This window comes from Peromyscus eremicus, chromosome 6 (assembly GCF_949786415.1).
Source record: "Peromyscus eremicus chromosome 6, PerEre_H2_v1, whole genome shotgun sequence".
Classification (NCBI taxonomy): domain Eukaryota; kingdom Metazoa; phylum Chordata; class Mammalia; order Rodentia; family Cricetidae; genus Peromyscus; species Peromyscus eremicus.
In genome coordinates this window covers 62,991,694-63,017,588 of record NC_081421.1, presented here as the reverse complement: position 1 = coordinate 63,017,588, position 25,895 = coordinate 62,991,694, and the positions used below count along the sequence as shown (strand labels likewise).

General features: G+C 43.8%; 1 protein-coding gene across 1 annotated transcript in view; it reads right to left on the bottom strand.

Moving 5' to 3' along the window:
- Positions 1-25,895, bottom strand: part of LOC131913177 (GON-4-like protein) — a 50,480-nt gene that overhangs the window by 14,985 nt on the left and 9,600 nt on the right. The window contains exons 3-13 of the mRNA XM_059265629.1: positions 25,474-25,619; positions 24,767-24,841; positions 24,564-24,614; positions 23,729-23,779; positions 23,000-23,095; positions 21,871-21,990; positions 21,296-21,466; positions 15,148-15,340; positions 10,154-10,255; positions 8,130-8,170; positions 4,667-4,770 (exon numbers count right to left, since the gene is read on the bottom strand). Of these exons, the coding sequence (XP_059121612.1) occupies positions 4,667-4,770; positions 8,130-8,170; positions 10,154-10,255; positions 15,148-15,340; positions 21,296-21,466; positions 21,871-21,990; positions 23,000-23,095; positions 23,729-23,779; positions 24,564-24,614; positions 24,767-24,841; positions 25,474-25,619 (1,150 nt within the window). The remainder of the gene's footprint in view (positions 1-4,666; positions 4,771-8,129; positions 8,171-10,153; positions 10,256-15,147; positions 15,341-21,295; positions 21,467-21,870; positions 21,991-22,999; positions 23,096-23,728; positions 23,780-24,563; positions 24,615-24,766; positions 24,842-25,473; positions 25,620-25,895) is intronic.

Genomic DNA, 25,895 nt, shown 5'->3' with positions numbered 1-25,895 from the left:
CAAAAGCACACCATGTGGTCTCTCATTTACCTTCTACTCCAGCCCTTTCCATTCTGGCTGCCCTTCATTTATTCTTTAAAAGGGAAAGCCCAGGGTGAGGCTATACTTATGTTACATATAGAAAATGCTTGTTTTGTAACTGAGTTCTGGGTTTGATTCCTAGCACCAAAAACAAAAACACAGAAACCTGCCAAAGACTTTCTACAATGTAACAAGAAAGAATGCTAACATCCACAGCAGCTTAGATGAAGAGAAAGAGTGGTTAGTTCAAACATTACTATACTACCTCCATGCAAGTATCTTTCACCCATTCAAACTCCTTTCTGGTGTTGCCTGACCATAACTGTGCATCCTGCCCACAACCGAGCTGTCCTGGAACTCATGTCATAGACCAGACTGGCCTTGAACTCACAGAGATCAGATTTATTTATTTTTATTCATGTGTATGAATGTTTTGCCGGCATGTATGTCTGTGTAATACATTGTGGTATACCAGTTTTCTCCAAGATTCAAACATCCCATCATTGCAGGGAACCTCTCAAGACTGGAAATAAATTACCAAAATATCATCAGGAAGTCCCTGAAACAGACCAGACTCACTGGGTTCCTTCTTCCTAGGAGTAAACAATTGGACTGCAGAGCATCACTCTCACACAAGTAAGCTGCAAACAAGAAGCAGAGATCGTCCAAGCATCCAAACTGATATAAATGGTTTCCATGCTCTATTGGACATCACTAAAATTTTGCTTCAGTATTCCCTTAGCTGCCGAACTGATGTATGCTTGGATTGGACAGTCATGGCCTTCAGAGAGAACCCCTACTCTCTGTAAAAATGTCTCCTTATATAATGCTAACCTTTAGAAGCCTTAAAGATTGGCAAAAGTATTTGGAAGAACGGTAAAATCAGCAAACGAGTTTAAACAAAGATACCCTCAGGACTTAAGGTATTGTATGTTTCCTTTAGTGTTTTATTCTTCTCTCCAATGTTAAATCCAGACTGCAGTTTGCCCTCCCCTCCTAGACCCCTCTCCTTCCCCATGACAGATCCACTCCTCCTCCTATCCCTTCAGAAAGGGCAGGCTGCCCTGGGATATCAACCAAACAAGGCATACCAAGTTGAAATAAGACTAGGCACTTCCTCTCATATTAAAGCTGGACGAGGCAACCCAATAGAAGGAAAAGGGTCCTAAAAGCAGGTAACAGAGTCAGAGACAGCCCCCGCTCCCACTCTTAGGAGTCCCACAAGAAGACCAAGCTACAAAAGCATAACATATCTGCAGAAGCCTTAGCTCAGACCCAGGAAGCTCCCTGATGGTTGGTTCAGTCTCTGTGAACCCCACAGCCCAGGTTAGTTGGTTCACTTAAAAGGATTGTGGGTGAAAACTCAGTGCAAGAGGTAGGTTACTGCTGTATGAGCTAGTTAGTAGTCAAGGATGCCCTTGAGGCTCCATAAACCATAAATGCTGCTAACTGCTGTCCAGAACTACATAGTACATTCCTTTTGCTAAAGACTGCACACTTCTGTCACAGGACATACAAAAATCTAGCTGTCATGGAGCTAGAAATAGCCTTCCTGGAGGCTGTCTTTATCCTAGGTCAAAACTACCATGCAGGCTGTGTGTGGAAAATTACCACCAAAGGTGCTGCTCAGCTATGAAGTCTAAATGATACCCTATCAGCATGACAGGCAAGATGCTCCTGCTTTTGGTACAACTAATAGCTTGCCACTTGGATTTAAGACCCAGCTCACAGGAGGAACTCATGTTAGGCCCTGTAAGCCAGGACAAAGACTTGTGGCTGTGGAAGTCATAGGCCCCTGCTCTGTAAACAGACGTGATATACCTGATAGACCGCCTTTTCATGATGGGTGTTTTTGTCTACATGTAAGGTTGTTCATGTGAGTACAGGTACCCAGAGGCCACAAGAGGCTATCTGTTACAGGTGATGGCACCTGACGTGGGTGCTGGCACTGAACTCTGGTCCTCTCAAAGAGCAGTCTGAGCTCTCAACCTCTGAGCCATTTCTCCAGACCCTTGGTTTTTGGTTTGGTAACTGATTTGGTAAGTCCAGGGACCATTTCAGGAGTGAAAACAACAGGGCAATCAAGCTCAGATTCCCAGTAGCTGCCAGAAGGAGGGAGATGAAGAAGAGAAAGAATGAAAGCTGTGCCCTTTGGAGCCCAGGAAAGCATGCTCAGCAATGCACATTAACAAGCAGTCGAATGGGTGTGTCTAAGTGGGTGGGGAACAAATGAAAACGTCCACAGAGTCAGCAATCCATGCTTAGGCTTTGGGCCAGCATCAGGAGATAGAAGCAGGGAAAGGAGGGGGCTGGAGTGATGGCACAGTGGTTAAGAGCACTTACTGTACCACTTCCTGTTCATGCAGAAGACTGAGGTTTGACTCCCAGCACCCAGTGGCTCACAACTATAACTCCAGGTCCAGGGGATCCAATGCCACCTTCTAGCATGAAAGTGATGCTCAGCCACATATGCACACAAAACACCCACCCAAAACAGTTAAATTTAAAAAAAAGGGGGGTGGGCAGGGTAAGGAAAACTCATGTTTTTTGTTTTTGTTTTAACTTAGAATACAGCAATGAGGCAGCTTATTTGTGAAGATATGCAAGCAACTGCCTAAGCTGTCTTCTAGATATTTATTGCATATTTATAGAAGACAGCTTCTATCAGCCTTGGTTCTGGAGGGAATCCCCACCCCCCACTTTTTTTTTTTTTTTTTTTTTAAATTTTGCTTCTTCAGGAGAGAATTTAACAGAGAAACCATAAGCAGTCAAGCTGCTGCTGTGGTACAGTGACCTAAGCCTGTTGGATCTTCTGAGCCTGAAGGCCGAAGACTGACACTGCCCTGATACCTTTGCCCCCAGTGAAATCAAGATCCCCATGGAGGACCCCAGGGTGACTGTCCGGGTGGCAGGTAAGTCTTCGTCATTGTTTAATTAGATTCAGAAGCTCCCAGGTCTATACTACCTGCTTTTACTCCAGGGAAACGTATCCCTCTCCGCTTTCTGATGGCACTGACAATTAGGCTACCAACAGCTATCAGTTAACAGCTGCAAGCAGACCAGCTCCTCTCCAAGGCTTCTGCTGCCTTCTCTGTTCTCTTCGTATGCCACAAGCCAGCCTCAAGCCTCACTTCCCTAGGGCTACTTGATCTCTGTAAATTCTGAAGGTCAAAGAAAGTATTTTAAGGTATGTAAATACAAGCTGTAAAGGTCAAAGAAAGTGATTTAAGGTATATAAAAAAATGCTTCAGAGTTCTCCCTTCACTATGCTAATTATTATACTAAGACTTCAAAAGCTCAAAGTCTCAACATTAATCAGTGGAGTTCTGATACAATGTTAATCTAGGCCCTGATAAAGCACTGCTACTACTACCATAGCTACAAGCTCAAAATTTTAAATTTCCTCTGGTTGTCTTCTAAGTATAGACATAAAGTGCTTCTCCCTGTGCTAAAAACACCTCTGTCCAATTTATACATCCAACCCTCTGGAAAGAGTATTAATGCTTTTACCCCAGGTACATTTCTGGGTGCCCAAGCTTCTACTATGACTCAAAGGTGTGAGTATATTGCCTTTTCTGCAATGTGGATTTCAGTACAGATTACAAACTGGTAATTCTAATATATCTAAAACTTTCATCTCTTTCTGTAAACTTAAAGGTTCTTGTAAGGTTCGGGGAACTGACTTAAATCTACCTCTCATAGGTCAAATAGACTCCAGATAAATGCTGTCAAACAACAACCTACGTTTCCCCACCTCTGCCTATTCTTGAGGTTAGGAACTATCTACCCTGGTTTTGGGACTCCCCTTCCCCAACCACTGTAACTGTGAGCCTGGAAGTTTCAAATTTACACCCTGGATAAAAACTTTCCCTTAAATTACCTTAACTTTACCTTCTCTCCCTAGTCTATCTGTCCCAGCAGATTTCAAATCAACTACACACTGTGCCAGCAACTTGCTAGCTCCAGGTGTTCCCCCAGAATCTGTATCTAGGATGGTTCCAAAGTACCAGCCCAGGCTGTCCAGGCTCACAGACTGCTACAACTAGGCCTGTCCTTCCCTAACCCCGAAGAGCTTGCATAGCCTGCATAGTCCATGAAAACAGTCTGCTCTTCTTGGCTTTGGCTAGCATGCCAACATTCTTGAGTCTTCAATAACAATGCCCCAATGTGAGCAAGAAGTAGTCATAGATGAATACAGCATCTCTTATCACTCATTAGTAATTTTACACAAAAAGTCATGTTTCTGGTTCCTATTTAATGATTTGCTCAATTAATTCCTAGAAGGTAAGTCAGATGTTAATGACAAACAATGAACACAAGTGATATCTAGACATTACAGTGGAGAATGTGTCTGTGGCTGGCCTTGTGAAGCTCCACACACCTGTCCAGCACCACTTGCATGGAAAGGCTGCTCTCAGTGCCAGCTTTGATTTCTCTCCCTTCCCAAACAGATACAGCTCTGTCTATAGCTGTACTGCCCCATAACAAGGAGACCTTTTGTTTGCTGGTTTGTTAACTAACTCACCTCTAGGGCTAAATAAGAGAGTGAGGGAAGATTAATTATAATTTCTTCAAAAAACAACCAAAACTATCAAGCCTCTTCAGAAACATATTATCCCTTCTCTCTACATCTCAGCCAGCATACCGTAGGGTTTGAGGGGTGTTGAAGTCTGGCCGAGACTCTGGAACACGCTCCTCTTCCTCAGGGCCATCTTCTTCCATACTGGAGACTTCCATTTCATCTTGGAACTGTGGGCAAATAAAAAGGAGGGTTTTCTTAAGGGAATGTTCCTTATGTTAGTCTCTCTAGTGATAATAAGCATTAGCAAAACTAGAGAATTCAGGAGTGTTAATAATGTTGGGATTCGGGCTGGAGAGATGGCTCAGAGGTTAAGAACACTGGCTGTTCTCCCAGAGGTCCTGAGTTCAATTCCCAGCAACCACATGATGGCTCACCTATAATGAGATCATATAGATCATTATAGATGGCTCATCTATAATGAGATCTGGTGCCCTCTCCTGACCTGCAGGCATACATGGAGGCAGAATGTTGTATACATAATAAATAAATAAGTCTTAAAAAAAATAATAATAATAATGTTGGGATTCAAAAGAGACCCTAAGAGGGGAGTTGGCTCAGGGGTTAAGAACACTGGCTGTTGAACAGGACCCAGAATCAATTCCCAGCTCCAACATGGCAGCACAAACGATCTCTCACTGCAGTCCAGGGAATCCAATGCCCTCTTCTGACCTTCACAGGCACCAGGCATGTGGTACACAGAAAGACATGCAGGAAAAACACTCATTCACATAATGAATAGTACTTCCCATTGTTCTCAAAATGCAGAGTTGTGGAGCCCAGTCAAGAAGGGTATATCTACAAACATTCTTGGCCTCAGGGAATACAGAGGAAGAGGGAAGGGAGAGACTGTGAGCCTGAGAAACAGGGAGTGTTGCTAGGAGACCATGTCTCCTAAGAATGTCAGAAGTTGCACCAATGAAGTCTTACCAACAGGACTGCCTGAACAGGAGCTGCACAAGGAAAAGAGCAGGCATGCTAACATGGACAGGAGAAAGCCCAAGAGGCCTCAACCCTACACCAAGAACTTCGACAATAAGGAATGCAGGGACTGGGAGAAATTCTTTTCCCCAGAGAAGAGCACACCAATTGGTTATCCAATACCAAGTGGTCAGTCCTAAAAACACATTCAAGTAATATTATACAGACAGGACAGTTTGTACTTATGTATGCAGGAAAACACACAACATGTATGTAACAAAATGAATGAAAACAGGACACGAATTTGAAATAGAACAAGGAGGGGTATTTGGGACGGTTTGAAGAGAGGAATGAGAAAGGGTATATGCAGTAAATTTATTATAATCTCAAATAATTAGAGAAATAATAAAAAATTTATATAAATACATAAAATCACAGCTATAATGAAGCTATTCTCACTTCACGAGTCTCAGGGCCCCATACTAACAATGGCTAATAACTCTAAAAGAAGTCTTTCGACTGGCCAACTTGTAACATAAACTGAGAGAATAGATAACTCAAAATAATCAATCTCTTCCACAGAAACACCTTGGTGTGTGGTTTATGCGTGTACATGTGTGTTGTGTAAAGGTAGAGACCAGAGTTTGTTGTAGGGTATCTTCCTCAAGCATTTTCTTTCTTTCTTTTTTTTTTTTTTATTTTTTGACACAAACCAGGCTGTTTAGTGCAGAAATACTGTTATGGTCCTAGTTAAGTGACCCCGGTAAGGAGGTGCTGGGCCCCTCAGTTCGGAGCTGTGTGGGGAAGATGGGAGGGACAGAGGGCTTTAATCTGACCCTCAGAGTCCCAGCTGCACAAACCCAGCAGGTGGATCACAGAACAGCTCGGGGTAAACGTATCAGGAACTCCAAGCAGCATATCTTTCTTGCCCTTCAACAGCTTGGCCACATTCACCTTCTTCCCAGACTCCCCTTCAGACACCTCCACTGAGGGGATACCATCTCCCTCCTTAGTTGGGGCCATGGCCATCACAGTACTGCTGAGGCTGTGGGCTCAGCCACATGCCACCCTGCTGCTTAGTAGCCTGCTCTGCCTGCCATGGAGCAGTCCCATGGAGCAGTAACATGGAGCAGTAACATGGAGAGGTAACATGGAGCAGTCCCATGGAGCAGTAACATGGAGCAGTAACATGAAGCAGTAACATGGAGCAGTAACATGGAACAGTAACATGGAGCGGTCCCATGGAACAGTAACATGGAGCAGTCCCATGGAACAGTAACATGGAGCAGTCCCATGGAGCAGTAACATGGAGCAGTCCCATGAAGCAGTAACATGGAGCAGTATCAAGGAACAGTAACATGGAGCGGTCCCATGGAACAGTAACATGGAGCAGTCCCATGGAGCAGGCCCTTGGAGCAGTAACATGGAGCAGTCCCATGGAGCAGTCCCATGAAGCAGTAACATGGAACAGTAACATGGAGCAGTAACATGGAGCAGTCCCATGGAACAGTAACATGGAGCGGTCCCATGGAACAGTAACATGGAGCAGTCCCATGGAACAGTAACATGGAGCAGTAACATGGAGCAGTCCCATGGAACAGTAACATGGAACGGTCCTATGGAGCAGTCCCATGGAGCATCAAGCTGACTCTGCAGCTCAGGACATGTAGCTCCACCTTCACAGCCACCCTACTACCCACCCCACCTCCTAGCCCACTCCTCAATCAATTTTTAAATCGGGACTGTCATTAACTCCAGGGACTAGCGTGTGTGCACCAGAGGTGGGTTTGCAGGCACACACCAGCAGACAGGCTTTTTGTGGGTTCCAACATGACCAACAGAACCCTCTCCCCCAGACCCCAGATTTCTCTCTTTTTTTAAGATTTATTTTTCTTTTCCTTTGTGTGTGTGTGTGTGTGTGTGTGTGTGTGTGTGTGTGTGTGTGTGAGAGAGAGAGAGAGAAAGAGAAAGAGAGAGAGAGAGACAGACAGACAGACAGACAGACAGAGAGACAGAGAGACAGAAGACAGAGAGAGAGAGAGATGTGGTAAGGTATCCAAGAAGGCCAGATGAGGGTATTAGATCCTCTGAAACTAGAATCACAGGTGGTTGTGAACCACTGGACGTGGGTGCTGGCAGCGAACTTGGATCCTCTGGAAAAGCAGCAGGTGCTCTTAAATGCTAAGTCATCTCTCCAGTTTCCCCACACACCCATATTATCTTTAAACAGGCAGATTTTCCTGCCATTCCCTTTGGAACCAACCACCCCAGTCTCTCTTTGGAATGTAAACTCTGCTGGACTAAACACACCTCTGCTTCCACTGAAAAATAATCTAAAAAAAGAGACAATTTCAAGAAAAAATGTCTCTACGATCAGAGTGTCCAAATGATAGTTTGCAATGACAGCCCCTAGGAATAGCATGTAGATAATAGGTGTTTAATACATGTGGATAATTGAGAGTTCACTGCTCAGAATTTCCTGGCCATTGTACTCCTTGGTGGTTCTGACACAGGCAGACCATTCTGCTGGAGAGAAAATACCTAAGAGCAAAAGACAGAGCTTACTAAAGAATTTCACCAAGCCACTCACTCAAAAATCATTACTCACAGTTTCAAACAGCTCCTCCATCAGCCCGTTTACTTCTTTTTCTGTGAAAAGGCAAAGAAGTACGTTAGCAGAAATGAGTTTCATTTTGTAATAAGGAAAACCTCTATTCTCCCAAGGCATCTGAACAAATGCTCATATCCATCCTTCAAGCAGAAACTCAAAGACGGTTATGAAACACCAACTGTGCTTCAGTTCCTGTTCAAGATGCTTGGGGTACATGGAAGAACAAAAGACAGAAGTAGTGTTATCTGTGCCTGAGCCACAAGACTCCAAGGCACGCCAACAGGCTTCGGACCAAGGGGAGAACAGAGGCTGGAGGTCAGAAGGCCATAATACTTATGAGCAGAGAACCACTCGGAAGTCTGTGTCCTGGGCTGCATGTTTACTGGGGTAACAGGCTAGTTTATATACAGCTTGAAGACAAAGGGTCTTGCATACACGGGTTGGACTGAGAGGAGGCAGGCATTATCAGTTCAAATTCCACAGAGTCCGATTGGGGAGAAGTACAGGGAGGGAAGGAGGCACATCACTTAGTTTATCAACTGACAGGCTGTCAGCAAAATAACATGTTGGTACCAACTTTCTAGCAGGGAGGAAAAGACTTGCTGGCTTTTAAAATGATGTGATTTTTGTCCCTATGAAGTAGATCCGGGTTTTTCAACTGGAGTCCTGAATCAACACCCAATTCCTACCACAAATCTCTGAGAGATTTTTGGTGTGCAGCAAACTACAACAAAATGTTTGATTCTGGAATTCCACACATTTATTTGTTTATTTATTTACTTATTTTTGGTTTTTCGATACAGGGTTTCTCTGTGTAGTTTTGGTTCTTGTCTTGGATCTTGCTCTGTAGACCAGCCTGGCCTCGAACTCACAGAAATCTGCCTGCATCTACCTCCCGAGTACCGGGATCAAAGGCGTGCAATACCATCGCCTGGCAGAAGTCTCCTTTCTTTCTTTCTTTCTTTCTTTCTTTCTTTCTTTCTTTCTTTCTTTCTTTCTTTCTTTCTTTCTCTCTCTCTCTCTTTCTTTCTTTCTTTTTAAAGATTTATTTATTATACATAGTGCTCAGTCTGCAGGTGTCCTTGCAGGCCAGAAGAGGGCACCAGATCTCATTACAGGTGGTTTTGAGCCACCGTGTGGTTGCTGGGAATTGAACTCACGACCTCTGAAAGAACAGTCAGTGCTCTTATCCACTGAGCCATCTCTCCAGTCTAGAAGTCTTCTTTCTTAAAGTTTAAATTCTAGTGGAATATTCAATATTAAATGATTTTATAATAAAAGCAGCTATAATCCCAGTTCTCAGGAGGCTGATGTAAAATAGCTGTTCAGGAGTGAAGACCATATTGGCTATATAAGTCAGTGGCAAACTCTGGCTACATAATGAGATTCTATCTCAAAACAAAATACGAAGATGAACAGATATGGACTTGGAGTGCTATCTGATAAAGCAAATACATTAAGTGTGTGAAGACAACAGCCACCAATCCTAACAACCTCAGTTTGATCCCCAGGACCAACATGGTAGAAAGAGAACTGACTTCCCCAAGGTGACCTCTGGGGAAGGTAGGTCCCTTCTGCTGCAATGGGCCTTTTCTGTCTTGTCACCTTCCACTGCAAATCTCTTAATCCTGCTTCAGTGGCTAAAACGTCTTATCTTAGGAATCCTTTCCTAAGACTTCTAAAGAACAACCTCTTTCAACAGACTGGTACCCCTCAAGCAACCTACATAGCACCTATCACTTTCTATCCCCTCACTAAGCTCATTGCCTGCAAGGCAGACGCCATGACCACATTCATTTTGGCATTCAGAGAATAGTACAACATTCCCAAATAGCAAAGGCCAAACATAGAACTACAAGGTGTACAACAGCAACTTTCTGCATATACTCTGTATTTAAACAATTACAGAAATAAACAAAGGAGACTTAATTGTCTAAATACGAATTGGTCCTCAGCCTCCAACACATCTACAGAGTAAACAAAGGCATGCGGACAAGACAAGAATGAACAAACTAACTTACTAGTGATTCTCACTGCACGGTCAGTACGGAAATCCTCTGTGTCTGGTTCATCAAGATCTTCCAGGAAGTTATATTCTGGATCATCATCATCATCCGCTTCATCTAGGGGGAAATATTTTAGACACTTTTACAAATTCTGCCTCTTTTTTTCACCAGACAAGGTCTCTGTCTCTGTCAATCTCTGTCTCTCACTGTGTATGTGTGTGTTTGTCTATATATATATATATATATCTTCCTCTATCTTCCTGTGATTTTTTTGAGACAGAGTCTCACTCTGTATCCCTAGTTGACCTAGGACTCACTAAGTAGACCAGGCTGGCCTCGAACCCACACATCTGCCTGCTTCCGATTCCTAAACTAGGGCATTACAGGCATGCATCACTCTACCACTATGCCCAGACCCCCAACTATGAACCTTTACCTGTAGAAACAAAAACTAAAGAATCTTTCAATGAGAATATATTTACTTTTTTATTTCATTGCACTTATTTGTGTATATGTGTGTGGAAGCCTTGGCATGTGTGGTTGTTTGAATGAGAATCGTCCCATGGGCTCTATATTTGAATGTTTGGTTCCCAGTTGATGCAACTGTTTTGGAGAAAGATTAGGAGCTGTGGCCTCATTGGAGCCAGTGTGTCTGTCACTGGGGGTGGGCCTTAAGGTTTCAAAAGCTCACCCCAGGCCCAGTCTCACTGCCTCCAATTTTCAGGTAAGATATAAGCTCTCAGCTACTAACCCTGTGCAATGCCTGCCTGATTACTACCGTTCTCTGCCGTGATGGTCAAGACTCACCATCTACAACTGTAAACAAGCTCCCAATTCAATGCTTTCTTTTGTAAGTTGCCTTGGTCATGGTGTCTCCTCAGAGCAATAGAACAGTAATTAAGACAGCTTGCATGTGGGGCTCAGAGAACAACTTGTAGGAGATGACTCTCGTCTACCACCATGTGAGTCCTAGGGATGGAACTGGGGTTACTGGGCTTGGCAGCAATCACCTCTACACAGAGCCATCTCATTGACCTTTGCTTTTTTTCTTTCTTTTCTTTGAGACAGGGTCATATTAAGTTACCAAGCTAGCCTAGAAGATACTACGCAGCCCTGGATAGCCTCAAGGAAGGTTAAGGTCCTCCTACTTAGCCTCCTAAGGGTTATGATACAGGAAGGGGTCGTGAGTTCTCCACCTTCCCTGATTTTTAGTAACACTGTCCCCCAATACTTTGTGGGTATCACTTTCCATAGCTGACTTGTTGTCGTACCTACTTTCTCCTATGAGCCAGGCTCCCTTCTCTCCTCCAAACAACATTCAGTGTCAACAAGCAGAGAAGTCTTCCCCATGACTCACTTCAGTAGTCACACAACCATCAGTGTGCCTCACAGAAACAACACTGCTTTCCTTCTGCTGTTCAAATGTTATGTATTGTGTGTGTGTATTTATGTGTGGGGGTGCCAACACAGCACAGCACACACGTGTCATGATCTGTGGACAGTCTGCAGAAGATGGTTCTCTCCTTTCGCCATGTGTGTTCTGGAGATGAAACTCAGGTGGCCAGGATTACAAGTCCTTTACTCACAAGTCATCCCAATGGCCCCAAACAAACATTTTATAATATAGTGGAAAAACAAAGGAGACAAATTCCCAACAATTAGGAAAGGACTCTGTTAGGTCTCCAAGGCAGGCCCCCAAATGGCACTGCTGATGGCAATATTTTAGGGTGATGGTCCAGGTCCCACCTGTGCTGGGTGTTGCTAGGAAACAGAAACCCAAAGCACTTCTCACAGCCTGCAATCAGCCCTGAATGCTCTGACCATGACTGCCAGCACCTCCTCAGTCTGACTGAGCCCCAGGCTGTTCTAGTGGCTGAGCTGCGTTCCCCACCCCTCATAGGCTCCTCTAAACTCAATGAGCTTTTGCACTGGCCTGCTCTATCCTTAGAGGAGGCCCAGCAAGGTTTTTCCATTAAAACTGTTCTCTCTTTCCACAGAGAGTGGCTGTGTTCAGTGGTTTCCTGCTGGGCCTACCTATACCCTGTAAGTGTGACATCTGGAGCTGAGGACGCAGTTCAGCGCTACAGCATCTTCTTAACAAGTACAAAGCCCTGGGGGTTTGATTCCAACTGCATACATACTCACAAGATATTAATTATAGATATTTAAGATGTCCTAGCATGACAAAAAGTGTATACAGACGAAAGGTGAACATATCAGCATTATGTCAATATTCAGTACCTGCATGAGAGAAGTAGTATCACACATATATAATCAGCACCAGTACAAAAGAGTGTCAACATCAGTAACATGCTACTATTGAGAACCTAAAGTGTGGCTCAAACATTAGAAGGAAAAACCCAGATTATTAAATAAATGAACAATAAAGACAAGGGGCTGGAGAGATGGCTCAGTGGTTAAGAGCACTGACTGTTCTTCCAGAGGTCCTGAGTTCAATACCCAGCAACCACATGGTGGCTCACAATCATCTGTAATGAGATCTGGTGCCACCTTCTGGTGTGCAGGTGTACACACAGATACATAAAATAAATAAATACATCTAAAAAATAGTCTATGCACACTTTTTCTCTGGAGACAGAGTCATTATATGAGCCATGACTTAGGTGACTCTCCAGTGTCACCTTCCTGGTCCCCTGCCTGTGGGGCATGGGGACCAAGTGGACTACTCTTGCCCCCTTCTCTGGCCTCCCTCCACTCAAGTTGCCCAAGCCCTGAAGCTGCTTGTCAGGGATCCCCACTGCCTCCCAGACCCTCTCCTTCTTCCCTTAGCAAGTCCACTGACACCCCTGACCCAAGTCCACTTCCACTGGGGACACCCCAGCCACAAGTGACCTAGTGATCCAGAGCACTGCCAGCTGTCAGACTAGTCCACACTGCCAGTGCACATTTCCTCAAGCACCTAGACCAAGCAGCTAAAGGCACCAGACTGTAGCCGAGAGACAGATGACCGAGATAGGAGCTGGACCCAAATGCCAGCCAAACGGAGGAAATCAACATCTCAACCCTGCTACACGTCAGCTCCTCCTGAACACTGTGAACACCCTCATGAAAGAAGAAAGGTGACTGGAACAGAGAAGGACAGGGCTGGAGAGGTGGCTCAGTGCTTAAGAGCACTGGCTGCTCTGACAGAGGACCTGGGATTGGCTCCCAGTACCCATGCGGTGGCGCACAACCATCTTTCTCATGGTCCAGTTCCAAGGGATCTGACATGACACCCTCTTTTGAAGTCTATGGGTAGTTGGGTCTCTGGGGCCCAAGGCACACAACACACATAGTGCACATACATACATACATACGTATATATACATACATACAGGTAAAATACCTATAGACATAAAATAAAATTTAAAAAGGTTGAAAAAAAATTCAAAAGAGAAACCCACCCAAAAAAATAACTCCAGATGTGCAAATCCCAATAAGGAAATAAAAACAACACACATACATATACACACACACACAAAAAAAAATTGGACATTTTTTTTTCCAAGACAGGGTTTCTCTGTGTGGCTTTGTGCCTGTCCTGGATCTCACTCTGTAGCTAGGCTGGCCTTGAACTCACAAGGATCCGCTTGGCTCTGTCTCCCGAGTGCTGAGATTAAAGGTGTGCACCACCCCAGCCCGGCTAACATTGGAAATTTTAAATGGATTCCATGACTAGAAAGATGGCTCAGCAGATAAGAGCACCGGCTCTTCATGGGCTGAACACCTTTGGTCCTGGAAGGCCTATGCTCAGAGAGAACACGAACATCTTCCCCTGTATCTCCCTTTGCATCTCTTCATCTGCGTGTCTGAAGCTTCCTTCATATTAAACCATAGATGAGATCCTCTGAGTTCTCGTCCAACTCAAACAAATTAATCCAATCCAAGGAGTGGTCACATGCTCAGGTGGAGCATCCTGAGGTTTGTGACTGGCACCTAAAGCAGGAGCAGACATGGGAACTGAGCCCTCAAAACTGGTAGGTTGTGATGCCATTTCTAAGTAGACAGTTCTAGAGTTGAATGGAATCAGGAAGCCCAGCTGGTTATCACCACTACAGAATGGTTTACTTGCTCATAGAGAAATCCTCACCTCATCCTGTTGTTTGAAATTGATAACTATTATGGATTTCTATGTGTCTGTATGTGTGTGATGAACACACACACAGGGTCAGAGGTCAATTTATGGGATTCAGCTTCTCCTCCCCCACATGGATTCTGGGGATTGCACTCAGGTCATCTGTAGTGGGTAGCCATTCCAGCTTTGATGTGGAAGTTCCAACCCCCATTGAGACTTCGGCAACTGTCACGCCTACAAGGTGGGGCCAAGGGAGGCGCCTGGAGACCAGAGATCTGCATGGGCTGCACTCTCACTGGGTTCCGGGACCTTGGACGGTGAAGGTAGGCCAAGCAGAGCGCCAGAGAACACTGCTGGACTGCGACACACCTTCCCCAGACCCCGCGACCTACCTATCCCTTAACTTGTAAGTTACGCCATTAAATAAATCTCCTTTTAACTACGTGGAGTGGCCTTAATAATTTCACCAATAGTCATCAGCTTGGTGGCAGACTCCTTACCCTGCTGAATCTACCCTCTGAAGTCATAGAAATCCTGTGTTGATTCTGATGTACAAACAAAGAAAAACAAGAAACTTTCTTCACTGGCACGATTCCTTTTTTGTTTTTATTCTTTGTTCCTTTGATTTTGGGGGGCTAGAAATGGAATGCAGCTGCCTCCTAAATGCTAAGTCCATGTTCTCCACTGAGCTGTATGACTTCGGCCTCTACAATCTCTTCCTTGTGTTTGAGACAAGTGTCATATGTTCCCCAGGCCAGCCTCATGTCTTCCAGCATCTTCCTGTCTCAACCTCCCAACACCTGAAATGACCAGTCTGAGCTCACACCTCTAGCCACAAACCCATTATTAAAGCTTCTATTTGTAACACTGTTTCCCCCACACCAAAAGACACAGTAGAACTGAGTGGATGGTAACTGCCAACAGAACCACTCACCCTCGTTCTCCACGTCATCATTTAAGAGGCCCCCCAGCCACACCTTCCAGTCCTCATCATCAGCTGTATTCGGGTCATACATATCCGGGGTGATATCTGGAGCCTGAAGTTCAGCTTCTAGTTGGCCCAGAGGAACATCTTTCAGGGGCATCTTAGACCGAGTTCGGAATGCAATGAGACTGTCCTCCATGGGCTGGCCAAAGTACAAAGAAACAGCATTCAGTAGGTGAAATTAATGCTTCCAAATGCACCAGCTCCACCCTCTACAACAGACCGTATTAAAAACCTAGTTCTTCCCTCCAGACAGTGCAGGTTTACTGTCTTCCCAGCTGGGGATGTGGCCACGCCCTTAATTACAGCACTTGGGAGGCAGATGCAGGAAGATCTCTGTGAGTTCAAAGACAGGCTGCTCTACACAGAGAGTTCCAGAACAGCCAGGCCTGTATAGTGAGACCCAGCCTCAATAAACAAAAACAAACAAAAAACCCACAACAAGGTGGATTTCCTTTCTTCTGAATTCCTTGTGAAAACTTGTAAAGGTACAGTTTTAATTCCTTGTAAGTTCTGGTTGTCTGACTTTTTGGTTTTTTAATTATTAAATATTTGGGGTTCTTGATAGGGGAGAGTGTCAACACAGCTCCACACTGCCACAATTCTGCAGTCACAAGTTTCCCGACTTTGGGGAAACCTCAGAGTTCAGCACATCAGGTAATGGGGGAGCTGTGCCTGGGTTAACCACCTCTGGAATCATGGTTTCTCCTGTGCCGGGAAGGATGGTGGTTTGTTTGTTTGTTTGTATTAAGGTTTACTCTTTAGGGACTGGCTAGATGGCCAGTGGTTAAGAGCACTGCCTGCACTTCCAGAGGTCCTAAGTTCAATTCCCAGCAACCACATGGTGGCTCACAACCATCTATAGTAGGATCTGATGCCCTCGTCTCCTGGCATAAAGGTGTACTACAAATAGAGCACTCACATACATAAAATAAATAAAGATTTTAAAAAATAGCATTTATTTTTTATTTTATGAGTTGGTGTGTGTGTGTGTGTGTGTGTGTGTGTGTGTGTGTGTGTGTGTTACCTGCATATATGTGTGAGCATGACATGTGTGCATTGGCCACAGAAAGGGAGTTGGCTACCCTGGAACTGAAATTACAGATGGTTGTGAACCATCATGTGGGTACTGGGAATCAAACCCAGGCCCTCTGCAAAAACAAGTACTCTTAACCAAGTGCTCTTAATTGAGCCAACTCTCCAGCCCCAACATTCACACCTTCAAAGAGTATAATTTAGTGGACTTTAATATATTCACAAAACTATAATATAACGAATTCTGCAATAACTTTATTATCCACAAAAGAAATCCCATACTCACAGTAGTCATTTCTTCCGGTCTCTTTCTAATTCATATTGGCTATTAATCTATTTTCCATGTCTATATGTTATCTATTTACTGGACATTTTATTTATTTTTATTTTTTATTTTTTTTAAATATTTATTTATTATGCATACAGTGTTCTGCCTGCATGTATGCCTGCATTCCAGAAGAGGGCACCAGATTTCATTAAAGATGGTTGTGAGCCACCATGTGGTTGCTGGGAATTGAACTCAGGACCTCTGGAAGAACAGCCAGTGCTCTTAACCTCTGAGCCATCTCTCCAGCCCTACTGGACATTTTATATAAGGGCATCACACAATGTACATTTGGCCTGTTTTCAATGTACATAATGTGTTCAAAGCTCACCAGTGCCTAGAAGTACTTTTTTAGTGACCACTAGCAATGCACCTTATGCACATACCACATTTTGTCTACTCACTTATCAGATACCAGACAAGGAGTTATCTCTATGTGTGTACCACTAAGAATTCTATTGCAGGCTGGCTCCACCAATCCACAAAGCTAGGAATGCTGCTGTGGGTTAGCTCCTAAGGACCCCAGCAGGCTTCTCCCTGCCTCCCTGCTGCTTCCCCCAACGTACTTGATAAGCGCCCTGATTCATGATTTTCTGTGTCTATAAAAACTTCATGAAACAGTTCCCACACCAGAACATGGAACTTGGGGTGGTGACCTAAATCCATATCCCCAGGCCATGGTGACTCCTGTTTGGTTCCAGAAGACACTCTTGTCCCCTCTGTGGTGAGAGCTGTGTTCCCGCATCGACACTGAGCTGCAATTCCAGATCCTCAACTCTGGCAACAAGCCTGCCTGGTAATTTGGACATGCTCACGTTTGAGAACCACTAACACAGACATTTCTGTACATCATTACAGACTGGGATTAGCAGAACCACAACTGTGGCTCCTCCTGTCTTTCGATTGTCATTTCCTTATTTTAAGATGGGTCTAGGAGCCCAGGCTGGCCTTGAACTCAAAAGGTCTTCCTGCTTCTGTCTCCTAAATGATCACAAACCTGTGACATCACCCCTAAGTAGTTCTTCCAATTCAGAAGCTCCATAATTCCATAGAAAATAAAAACATGATTTATCATCCAAAAAAAAAAAATTATTGTAGGCTGGAACACGGCTCAGCCTTTGAAGGCTAAGCTCACAACCAAAGATAGAGGAGTTCTGTTGCTTGCCAGGTGGTGGCTCATGGCTTTTATCCCAGCACTCAGGAGACAAGGTAGGCCAACCTAGTCTATAGAGTAAGTTCAGGATGCTAGGGCCTCATGGAGAACCCTAACTTGAGAAACAAAAGAAAAAAAAATAAAGAAAATAAAAAAAAATCTGTTGCTACAAATATTTGTGCATACTTTTGTTTTTGTTATGTGGTTTGGGGTTTGTTTTGTATTGTTTTACTGTTAATTTAAGCCTAGGCTGGCCTTGAACCTATGATTATTGCCTTGCTGAGATTCTAAGATTTAGCCATCACACCCAGCTTTCTGTAGAATTTTCCACAAGTAAATTTCCTCTTGGATGGAACTGCTGAGTCACCTCATCACTGCTAACTTTTAAGGAATCCTCAAAACAATCTCCAGCTGGGGACATACTTCAGCTCATACAATGCCTGTTCAGATGCATATAACCATGGGTTCAACTCCCAATACCACATAAAACCAAACAAGGTGCATGCCTTTTATGCCAGCACCTTGGAGGTGGAAGCAGGGGAATCAAAGTCAAAATCATCTTTGGCTTCAGGAGTTGGATACCAGCCTGGATACATGAGACATGGTCAAAAAAAAGGAAGTTTTTGGGGAAGCGGGGGGATGGCATGTTTTAGGTCTTAAACTAATACCTTTCATCCATTTAGTGTGGAATTCTTAATTCAGTGAGATACAGGGATCTACTTTTATTATTCTCCATGTGGATATACAGTTTCTTAGCACCATTTATTTAAGAGCTTACCTTTTCCCCAATGTATATATTGGTATCTTTGTCAACAATCAGCTGTCTATACCTGGGTATTCTATTCTATTCCAGGTATCTGTGTGTATGTTTTTTGTACTAGCACCATGCTATTTAATCTCCATTATGGCTCTGTAATATAACTTGAATTCACATGACACCATCAGCATTATTCCTCTTGCTCAGGATTGCTTTGTCGACCTGGGGCTTCTGTGTGTTCATATAAACTGTGTGTGTGGAATGCGGTGTTTTCCTGCATATGCCCTTGTGTGTGCATGTGAAGCTAGAGAAAGGCACTAGGTGTCCTCCTCTATAATTTTATCCTTACTCCTGTGAGACAGAGTCTCTTCACTGAACGCCGGGGTCACATTTTTGTTCCTGCTTTTTTTGTTTTTCATCTATGCTGGCAATCAGCACATTTCAGTTCCCATTTCTTGCAGAGCTGTGGTTATAAACATACAATCTTTCATGCCCACATTGTTACCTGGGTGCTAGGCTCTGAATTCAGGTCCTCATGGTTTTACAAAAAAACAGTCTTAACTCCTGAGCCATCTCTCAAATGCTCACACAAACTTTAACATTTTTCTGTCTCTGTGAAGGATGGCAGTGAACTTCTCTTTGGGTTGCATGGAAAGTGCACACTGCAGTGCTAAGATGCTCCTTTCCATAAATTCCTCCATCCCAGAGAATCTTCTCATGTTTCCTCAATTTGTTTCTCCAATGTTTGCAAGTTTTCACCGTACAGGTCTTTCACATCCTTGGGTAGGTTTCTTCTCAGCCCACAGCACCCCAAGCAATTGTGAATAGGATTTACTCTGAGATCTCTCTTAGCATGCCTATCATCAAGCATAAACAAAGGCTTTTGCTAATGTTAATCTCACATGCTAGTCTGGAGAGAGACCTCAGTAATGCGCTTGCTGTACATGCATGAGGACATAAATTCCATCTCCAGTACAAAGGAAAAGGAGGGGGCTGGAGAGATGGCTCAGAGGTTAAGAGCACTGACTGCCCTTCCAGAGGTCCTGAGTTCAATTCCCAGCAACCACATGGTGGCTCACAACCATCAATAATGAGATCTGGTGCCTCTTCTGGTGTACAGACATACATACAAACAGAACACTGTATACATAATAAATAAATAAATCTTTAAAAAAAAAAAAAAAAAAAAAGGAAAGTAAAAAAGGAAAAGGAGGGACAGAGAGATGGTTCTGTAGTTTTAAGTACTTGATGTTCTCACAAAGACCCAGGCTTGGTTCATACTACAAGCGGCCTACAACTGCAACTCCAATTCCAGAGGGACTTATGGCCTCTCAGGACATAGGCACACATGTGGCATACACACACACTGACACAGACACATAAATAAAAAATCTAAAAGTAAAAAAAAAAAAAAAAAAGGTTAAGTATGGTGGCATGGTCTTGCTGAGTTCCTGGCCAGAGAATGACCCTGTCTCAAAAGGAAAGGAAAAAAAAATTATCTTGCCAGATTATTATATGTTCATTTTGTCTAAGAATTTTCAAATACAGTTTTTAAGTTCTCTTAAGTACAGAATATCAAATGTAAATTTTTCATTTGCATCTCTATAATTTTGTTAACTAAAGCTCCAAGCACCACTATACTGAAAAGGGTTGGAGAGAGTGAACACCCCTGTCTCCCTCTTGATCTTAGTGGGAATACTTTGAGTTTTATTCAGCATGATGTTGGGGACAGGTCAACCATACACAGGCTAAGATACTGAAATGTGCTTCCTTCATATTGTTCTCATGAAGAGATGTAAGATTTTTTCAAAGTCACTTTCCACAGTCATTGATATGATCATGTGCTTTCTATCTTTATGTTCATTAACATAATACATTTTATATGTGTGTGTGTGTGTGTGTGTGTGTGTGTGTGTGTGTGTGTGTGTTTGAAGACAGGGTCTCTCTGTGTAACAGTCCTGGCTGTCCAGCAACTTGCCCTGTAGACCAGGCTGGCCTCAAACTCACAGAGATTCACCTGCCACTACCTCCCCCAGTGCTGGGGTGAAAGGAGTGTGACACCATCCAATGGCTTATATTTACTAATTTGTATATGTTGAATCATCCCTGCATCTCTGAAATGCATCAAACATGATCTTTTTTTTTTTTCCCCCATTTTTCCAGACAGGGTTTCTCTATGTAGTTTTGGTGCCTGTCCTAGATCTCTCTGTAGACCAAGCTGGCCGCAAACTCACAGAGATCCGCCTGGCTCTTCCTCCTGAGTGCTGGGATTAAAGGCATGCGCCACTAGTGGCTGGCTCTGTTAACTTATCCTTTTAGAAAAAGTCTCAATATTTTGCCCTGGTTGGTCTAGAACTCTAGTGAGTTCTACACCATGCTGATCTTGAACCCAAAGAGACCTACCTGCCACTCACCTGTTTCAATTAAAAACAAAGGGGGGCGGGAGGTATTACTTTATATTAGAATTTCCTTTTTGGCATTCCCTAGTACATTCCCCTGAGAAGGCAGACTGTCTGGGTGTTTTCAGGCCAGCTTGGTCTACAGAGTGAGTTCCAGGACAGACAGCACTACACAGAGAGACATTGTTTCAAAAACCCAAACAAATATTAATTAATAAATAAATAATAATAATAAAGGAAAAATAAAAACAAAAACACTGCCATTTTTACTTCAGAAAAGCCAGCACAATCTAAGGAAGAAATCAAATACAAACAGAGGTGTGACCACTCTATAGACATTTAAACGGTCAGCCCCATCCCCACATCTGAGAGTCTGAAATGAAAGCCCCTAAGTTCTTTTCTCAGCAATTCAGAGTCCCGATGCTCACCTGGAAAGAATCCATGCAGACAGGACTAGAAGCCAGCTCCTCATCTACTGCATTTAACTTCTCCATGAAAGCACTATCCCTGGTCTGCTTCGGTTTTGGAGGCGGTGGGGGCCCCATGGGCACTACTTCAGCACTGATGTGCCTCACAGCAGGTGTGGTGACTTTCTCAACCTGATTCAAAAGGACACTGTGTTACGAAGAGAGGAAGAGAGGGAAGGTAGGTCTTTGCATGCAGTTAAGGTGGCCATTGTCCTCTTTTCTAGATGTAGACAGGTGAATGGCCATTTCCACACACGGATCTAACTAGGTCTCATCCGATTCAGTGAGAAAAACAGAAAACTGCTTGGCTTTAAAGACAGTACTTAAACATGGGTTGCACACATTGGACCCTTAGTGAGAACTCAGAAAACCTCTTGGACCATGACTAGGTCTCAGTTACCCCTTAGCTGTTCATTCTCTCAAGGGACTTGGAAAGGTGGCAACCCACAATTACCACTGGTAAATCAGCTACTCATAAGAGAAGCCACTACTGCTCACACATATGTCCAAGTCTCTCTTGTCTGACGCTGGGTTACCTCTGACAACATGCCACTCTCCTCGTCTGTCTCAGCCACTTCAGAAGACGCTCGCAGTCTGGATCTCTTCACTCCACGTGGAGACGAAGCAGTGCTTTCAACATCACTTTCCAATAAGCTCTAAAACAAACCCAGTGCACGCTCACGGGTGTGCCCCAACCTCAGTCCAGAGCACGACTGTCACAACAGAATAAATCATGAAATGCCAGTCCCTTGGGACTTGGGCTGCAAGGATGGCCAGCAGATGACTAGGTGTATGTGACCAAGCCTGACCACCTGACTTTGACTCCCCAGATCCACATGGTGGAAGGGAAGAATCAACTCTCACCACATGTCCTCTGATCTCCACAGCAAACGGTGGCATGTACACACAAACGACACACCCCACACACAGATATACACGGACATACATACATACACAAGTATGTAGTATGTAAAATAATTATGTAGCCTCATCATTATAAACTGTCAAAGGGTAAGGCATTAACAAAAAACAGAAGGAGAAAAAGAAGACTCTTTTGAAAAGCGTTAGTAACCAAGCATGGTGGCAAACAGCTTCATCTCCAGCACTCAGGTGGCAGAAGCAGGAGGATCTCTATGAGTCTGAGGCTAGCCTGATCTACCTAGGGGACTCCAGGCCAGTCAGGACTACATACTGAGACCTTTTCTCAAAACGAAAATAAAATTGAAAAAATTATAAAGTTCATAAACAAAAAAATGAAACCATAGTATATAGAGGTGTATATTTAGGTGACAGAACTAAAAAGAAAACAGCAAATAACTATCAAGACATCGGGGTGGGGGTACACTTGTCTGCTGGTTTCTAATACAGGGTCTAGAATATACTGTGGAGCTGAAGATAAACCTGAACTCCTGACCCTCCTATCTCCATTTCCCAAGAGCTGAGATTATAGTGTATCCTTGTGTTGTATGTGTTACATTTCATAATGTAAGCTGAAATATGTAGGGGGTTTGAAGAGCAGAAAAACACCTCACAGCAAAGGAATTATTAGAAAAGAGAACCATGTCTCCATCATCTCTATAGAGTGGGTGGCAATACTAAGTCACTAAATAAGCCCATCCTTACCAAGCCCAATTTTCTTCTTCACTCACAAGAGCACTCACTAACCTCTTCAGCCGTCTCATCTTCCTCTTCTTCATCTGGCTGGTACTCTTCATCTGAGGAATCATCTTCTTCAAGGTGAATATCCACAAACTGTGGAGGCTGCTTTAATAGAAACACAAAAGATGGCGGGGAGGGGGCGCGGCTCAGCAGCCAGAGACACAAGCTCAATGACCAAGTTCAATCCTCAGGACCAGTAAGGCAGAAGGAGAGAACCAATTCCCACAGGTTATGGCAGGGGCTCCCACCACCCACCACACAAAACAAGTAAGTCAATATAAAATAACAAAGAGAGAGAAACGGCACAGGGCGGGAGAACAGGAAGCTCAGAGGCAGAATGCATGCTCGCCATGCATAAGGCTCTGGGTTCCAGCAGCAGGAGGGGACAGACGGAAAGAAGGGAGGGAGGGAGGCAGGGAGGAAGGGAGGGAGTGGAAGCACAAATCACACAATTTGGAAAACAAAGTGAAGATACTAGGGGCCGGGGGAGAATTCTGTGAATCTAATGTGCAGTCAAATCAAACAACACAGGCAGAGTTTGTATGACTCCATGAGGTGCAAGGTTAGGTGTAACAGAATGGAAAATCCCAAACCTGTAATAAAAAAAGAGAAAAGGAAAAAGAAAAAAGAAAAAAAAAAAGGCATGTCTATAATTAGTGTGTACAGAGGAAGTAGTTAGGTTTCAAAACTGAAGTATTGTGGGAAAAGAGCAACAATGACGTCTTCTAAGTTTACCTTAATTTCATTGGCTTTCTTAATTGGTGAGATATTCCAAGTTGGAATGACCTATCAAAAAGAACATCAGGAATAACATGTAACTGCTTTTCCTTTTCCTGATAATCAGAAAGCCCTATCGACTTAGTAAGGAGCTACAGTGGTCTACAGGTGTCGACTGTCACGGAACACACTATCCTCAAATATTGGTGGGGTTTATAATGCCTCACTTGCAGGACTGAGAGAGGAAGAGTGCCAAAAGCTCAGAGGAGCCTGGGCTACACAGTAAGTTCCAGGTCAGCCTGGGTCACAGCGTGGGACCCTGCCTCAACCAACCCTCCACCACCACCACCACCACCAGCACCAGCAGCAGCAGCAGCGGCAAAGCTACACAGAGAGAAAGAAAAAAGCACTAACCCAGGAAGTGACTTGGTTGTCCTTGATTCATGCCAGGGCGCAGCGTGAAAAACTAGGCGGGGTGGCTCACACTTGTAACCCCACGTATTTTAGGTAAGCATACTCACACTGAGCTAAGAGTCCCTGCCCACATATAATTCTTTTTTTTTTAAGATTTATTTATTTATTTATTATGTATACAGTGTTCTGCCTGCAGGCCAGAAGAGGGAGCCAGATCTCATTGTAGATGGTTTTGAGCCACCATGTGGTTGCTAGGAAATGAACTCAGGACCTCTGGAAGAACAGCCAGTGCTCTTAACCTCTGAGCCATCTCTCCAGCCCCCAACACATAATTCTTTCAAAAGGCAAACCCAGACCAAAACTGTTCAGGAATTTCTTCTCTATGAATAACTGAGAACAGGATTCTGTTTTCCAAGATAAAGAGACTCAGAACACATACCACTCCTTTCTCCACCACTTCCTTCAGCTTAGAGCGCGTCATCTTAGGCTCCTAAGAAGGGAGATACAGGAAGAAAGTAGTCAATAAAAATCACCATGTGAATTTTCCAGTCTGAGATGTGCCAAGTTCCTTGCAAACTCCGACAGGATCTCCCACGTTGGAAAGTTCCCACGACATGGAAAGAGTGACAAGGGGCTACTCACGAACAATGGCATGTCTTCTGTCTCACTGATGGCAGCTTTCATCATGGCTACAACATGTTCATTTGTGATGACTTCCTGGAGGAGGGAGAGAAAGCCCACTTATGCCAAGAGATTTGTCATCTGGACAATATTCATCTCTATGGAATTGCCACTAGACCTTTGTGGAAGATAAACAGAATCTAGATCCTCAAACTGAACTCAAGCAAAGCAACTAAAGATAAAGAAGGTAGAAGCAAGCCTTGAAACAATGTTGCCGCAAATGGCCCTGTTCATTACCTGCTACAGGGACAGAAAATCTGCAGGCCCAGGTCAGAGTTGGAAGAGAACTATGTATCAAAGGCATTATTATTTTTTTTTAACCTTGCCAGTTGTGTGTGCTGAGCAAATACTCTGCTAGCTCTCAAAGGTAGTCTTCACACATAACATACAAAACACTACTAACTACTATGGATGCTTTGCTGACTAGGAATCTTATTGATCAATAAGTGGAAGGAAGTACAGGTAGTTCATCTTCTCAACACCTGTTCAGACTTCTCACTTGTACTGAGAGCAAAGAGAAGGCTATCCTTAGATATAAAACATTTTGTCACACTTAACTGACAAAATTGCTAATTCGAATACCAGGAGTCAAGGGACTTATAGGTCTACTTATTTGTACTCGCTGGGAAGATTCTGGGCTGACTACACAGCTGCCCACGGCTACTCACGTGCAGGATGTTCCGTACATTGACTGCTGTCAGATTGTACTGCTTAGCACCATCCTCTAAGGTACGATCGAGCATGTCATCCAGTTTCAGGTCATGTGCCACCATCTCTTTTTCATGGTCCTTTCCATCTCGTTTCCTCTTGGTACCTGTGGTGGTTTGAAAATAAATGATCCATAAAGGGAATGGCAGTATTAGGAGGTGTGGCCTTATTCAAGCAAGAGTACTTTCATTGGAGGAAGTGTGTCACTGTGGATACAGGCTTTGAGGTCTAATATATGCTCAAATACCACACTCTGAACCCAGAGATTGTATTATTTACTGGAAAAACCTGCTCTAGCTGTGATTAGGGTCAACCCTAGAACACACTGCAGGCAGGAATTTCTCTCCCACCTGCCTGTTCCCAAATACCCAGCAGAGCTTCC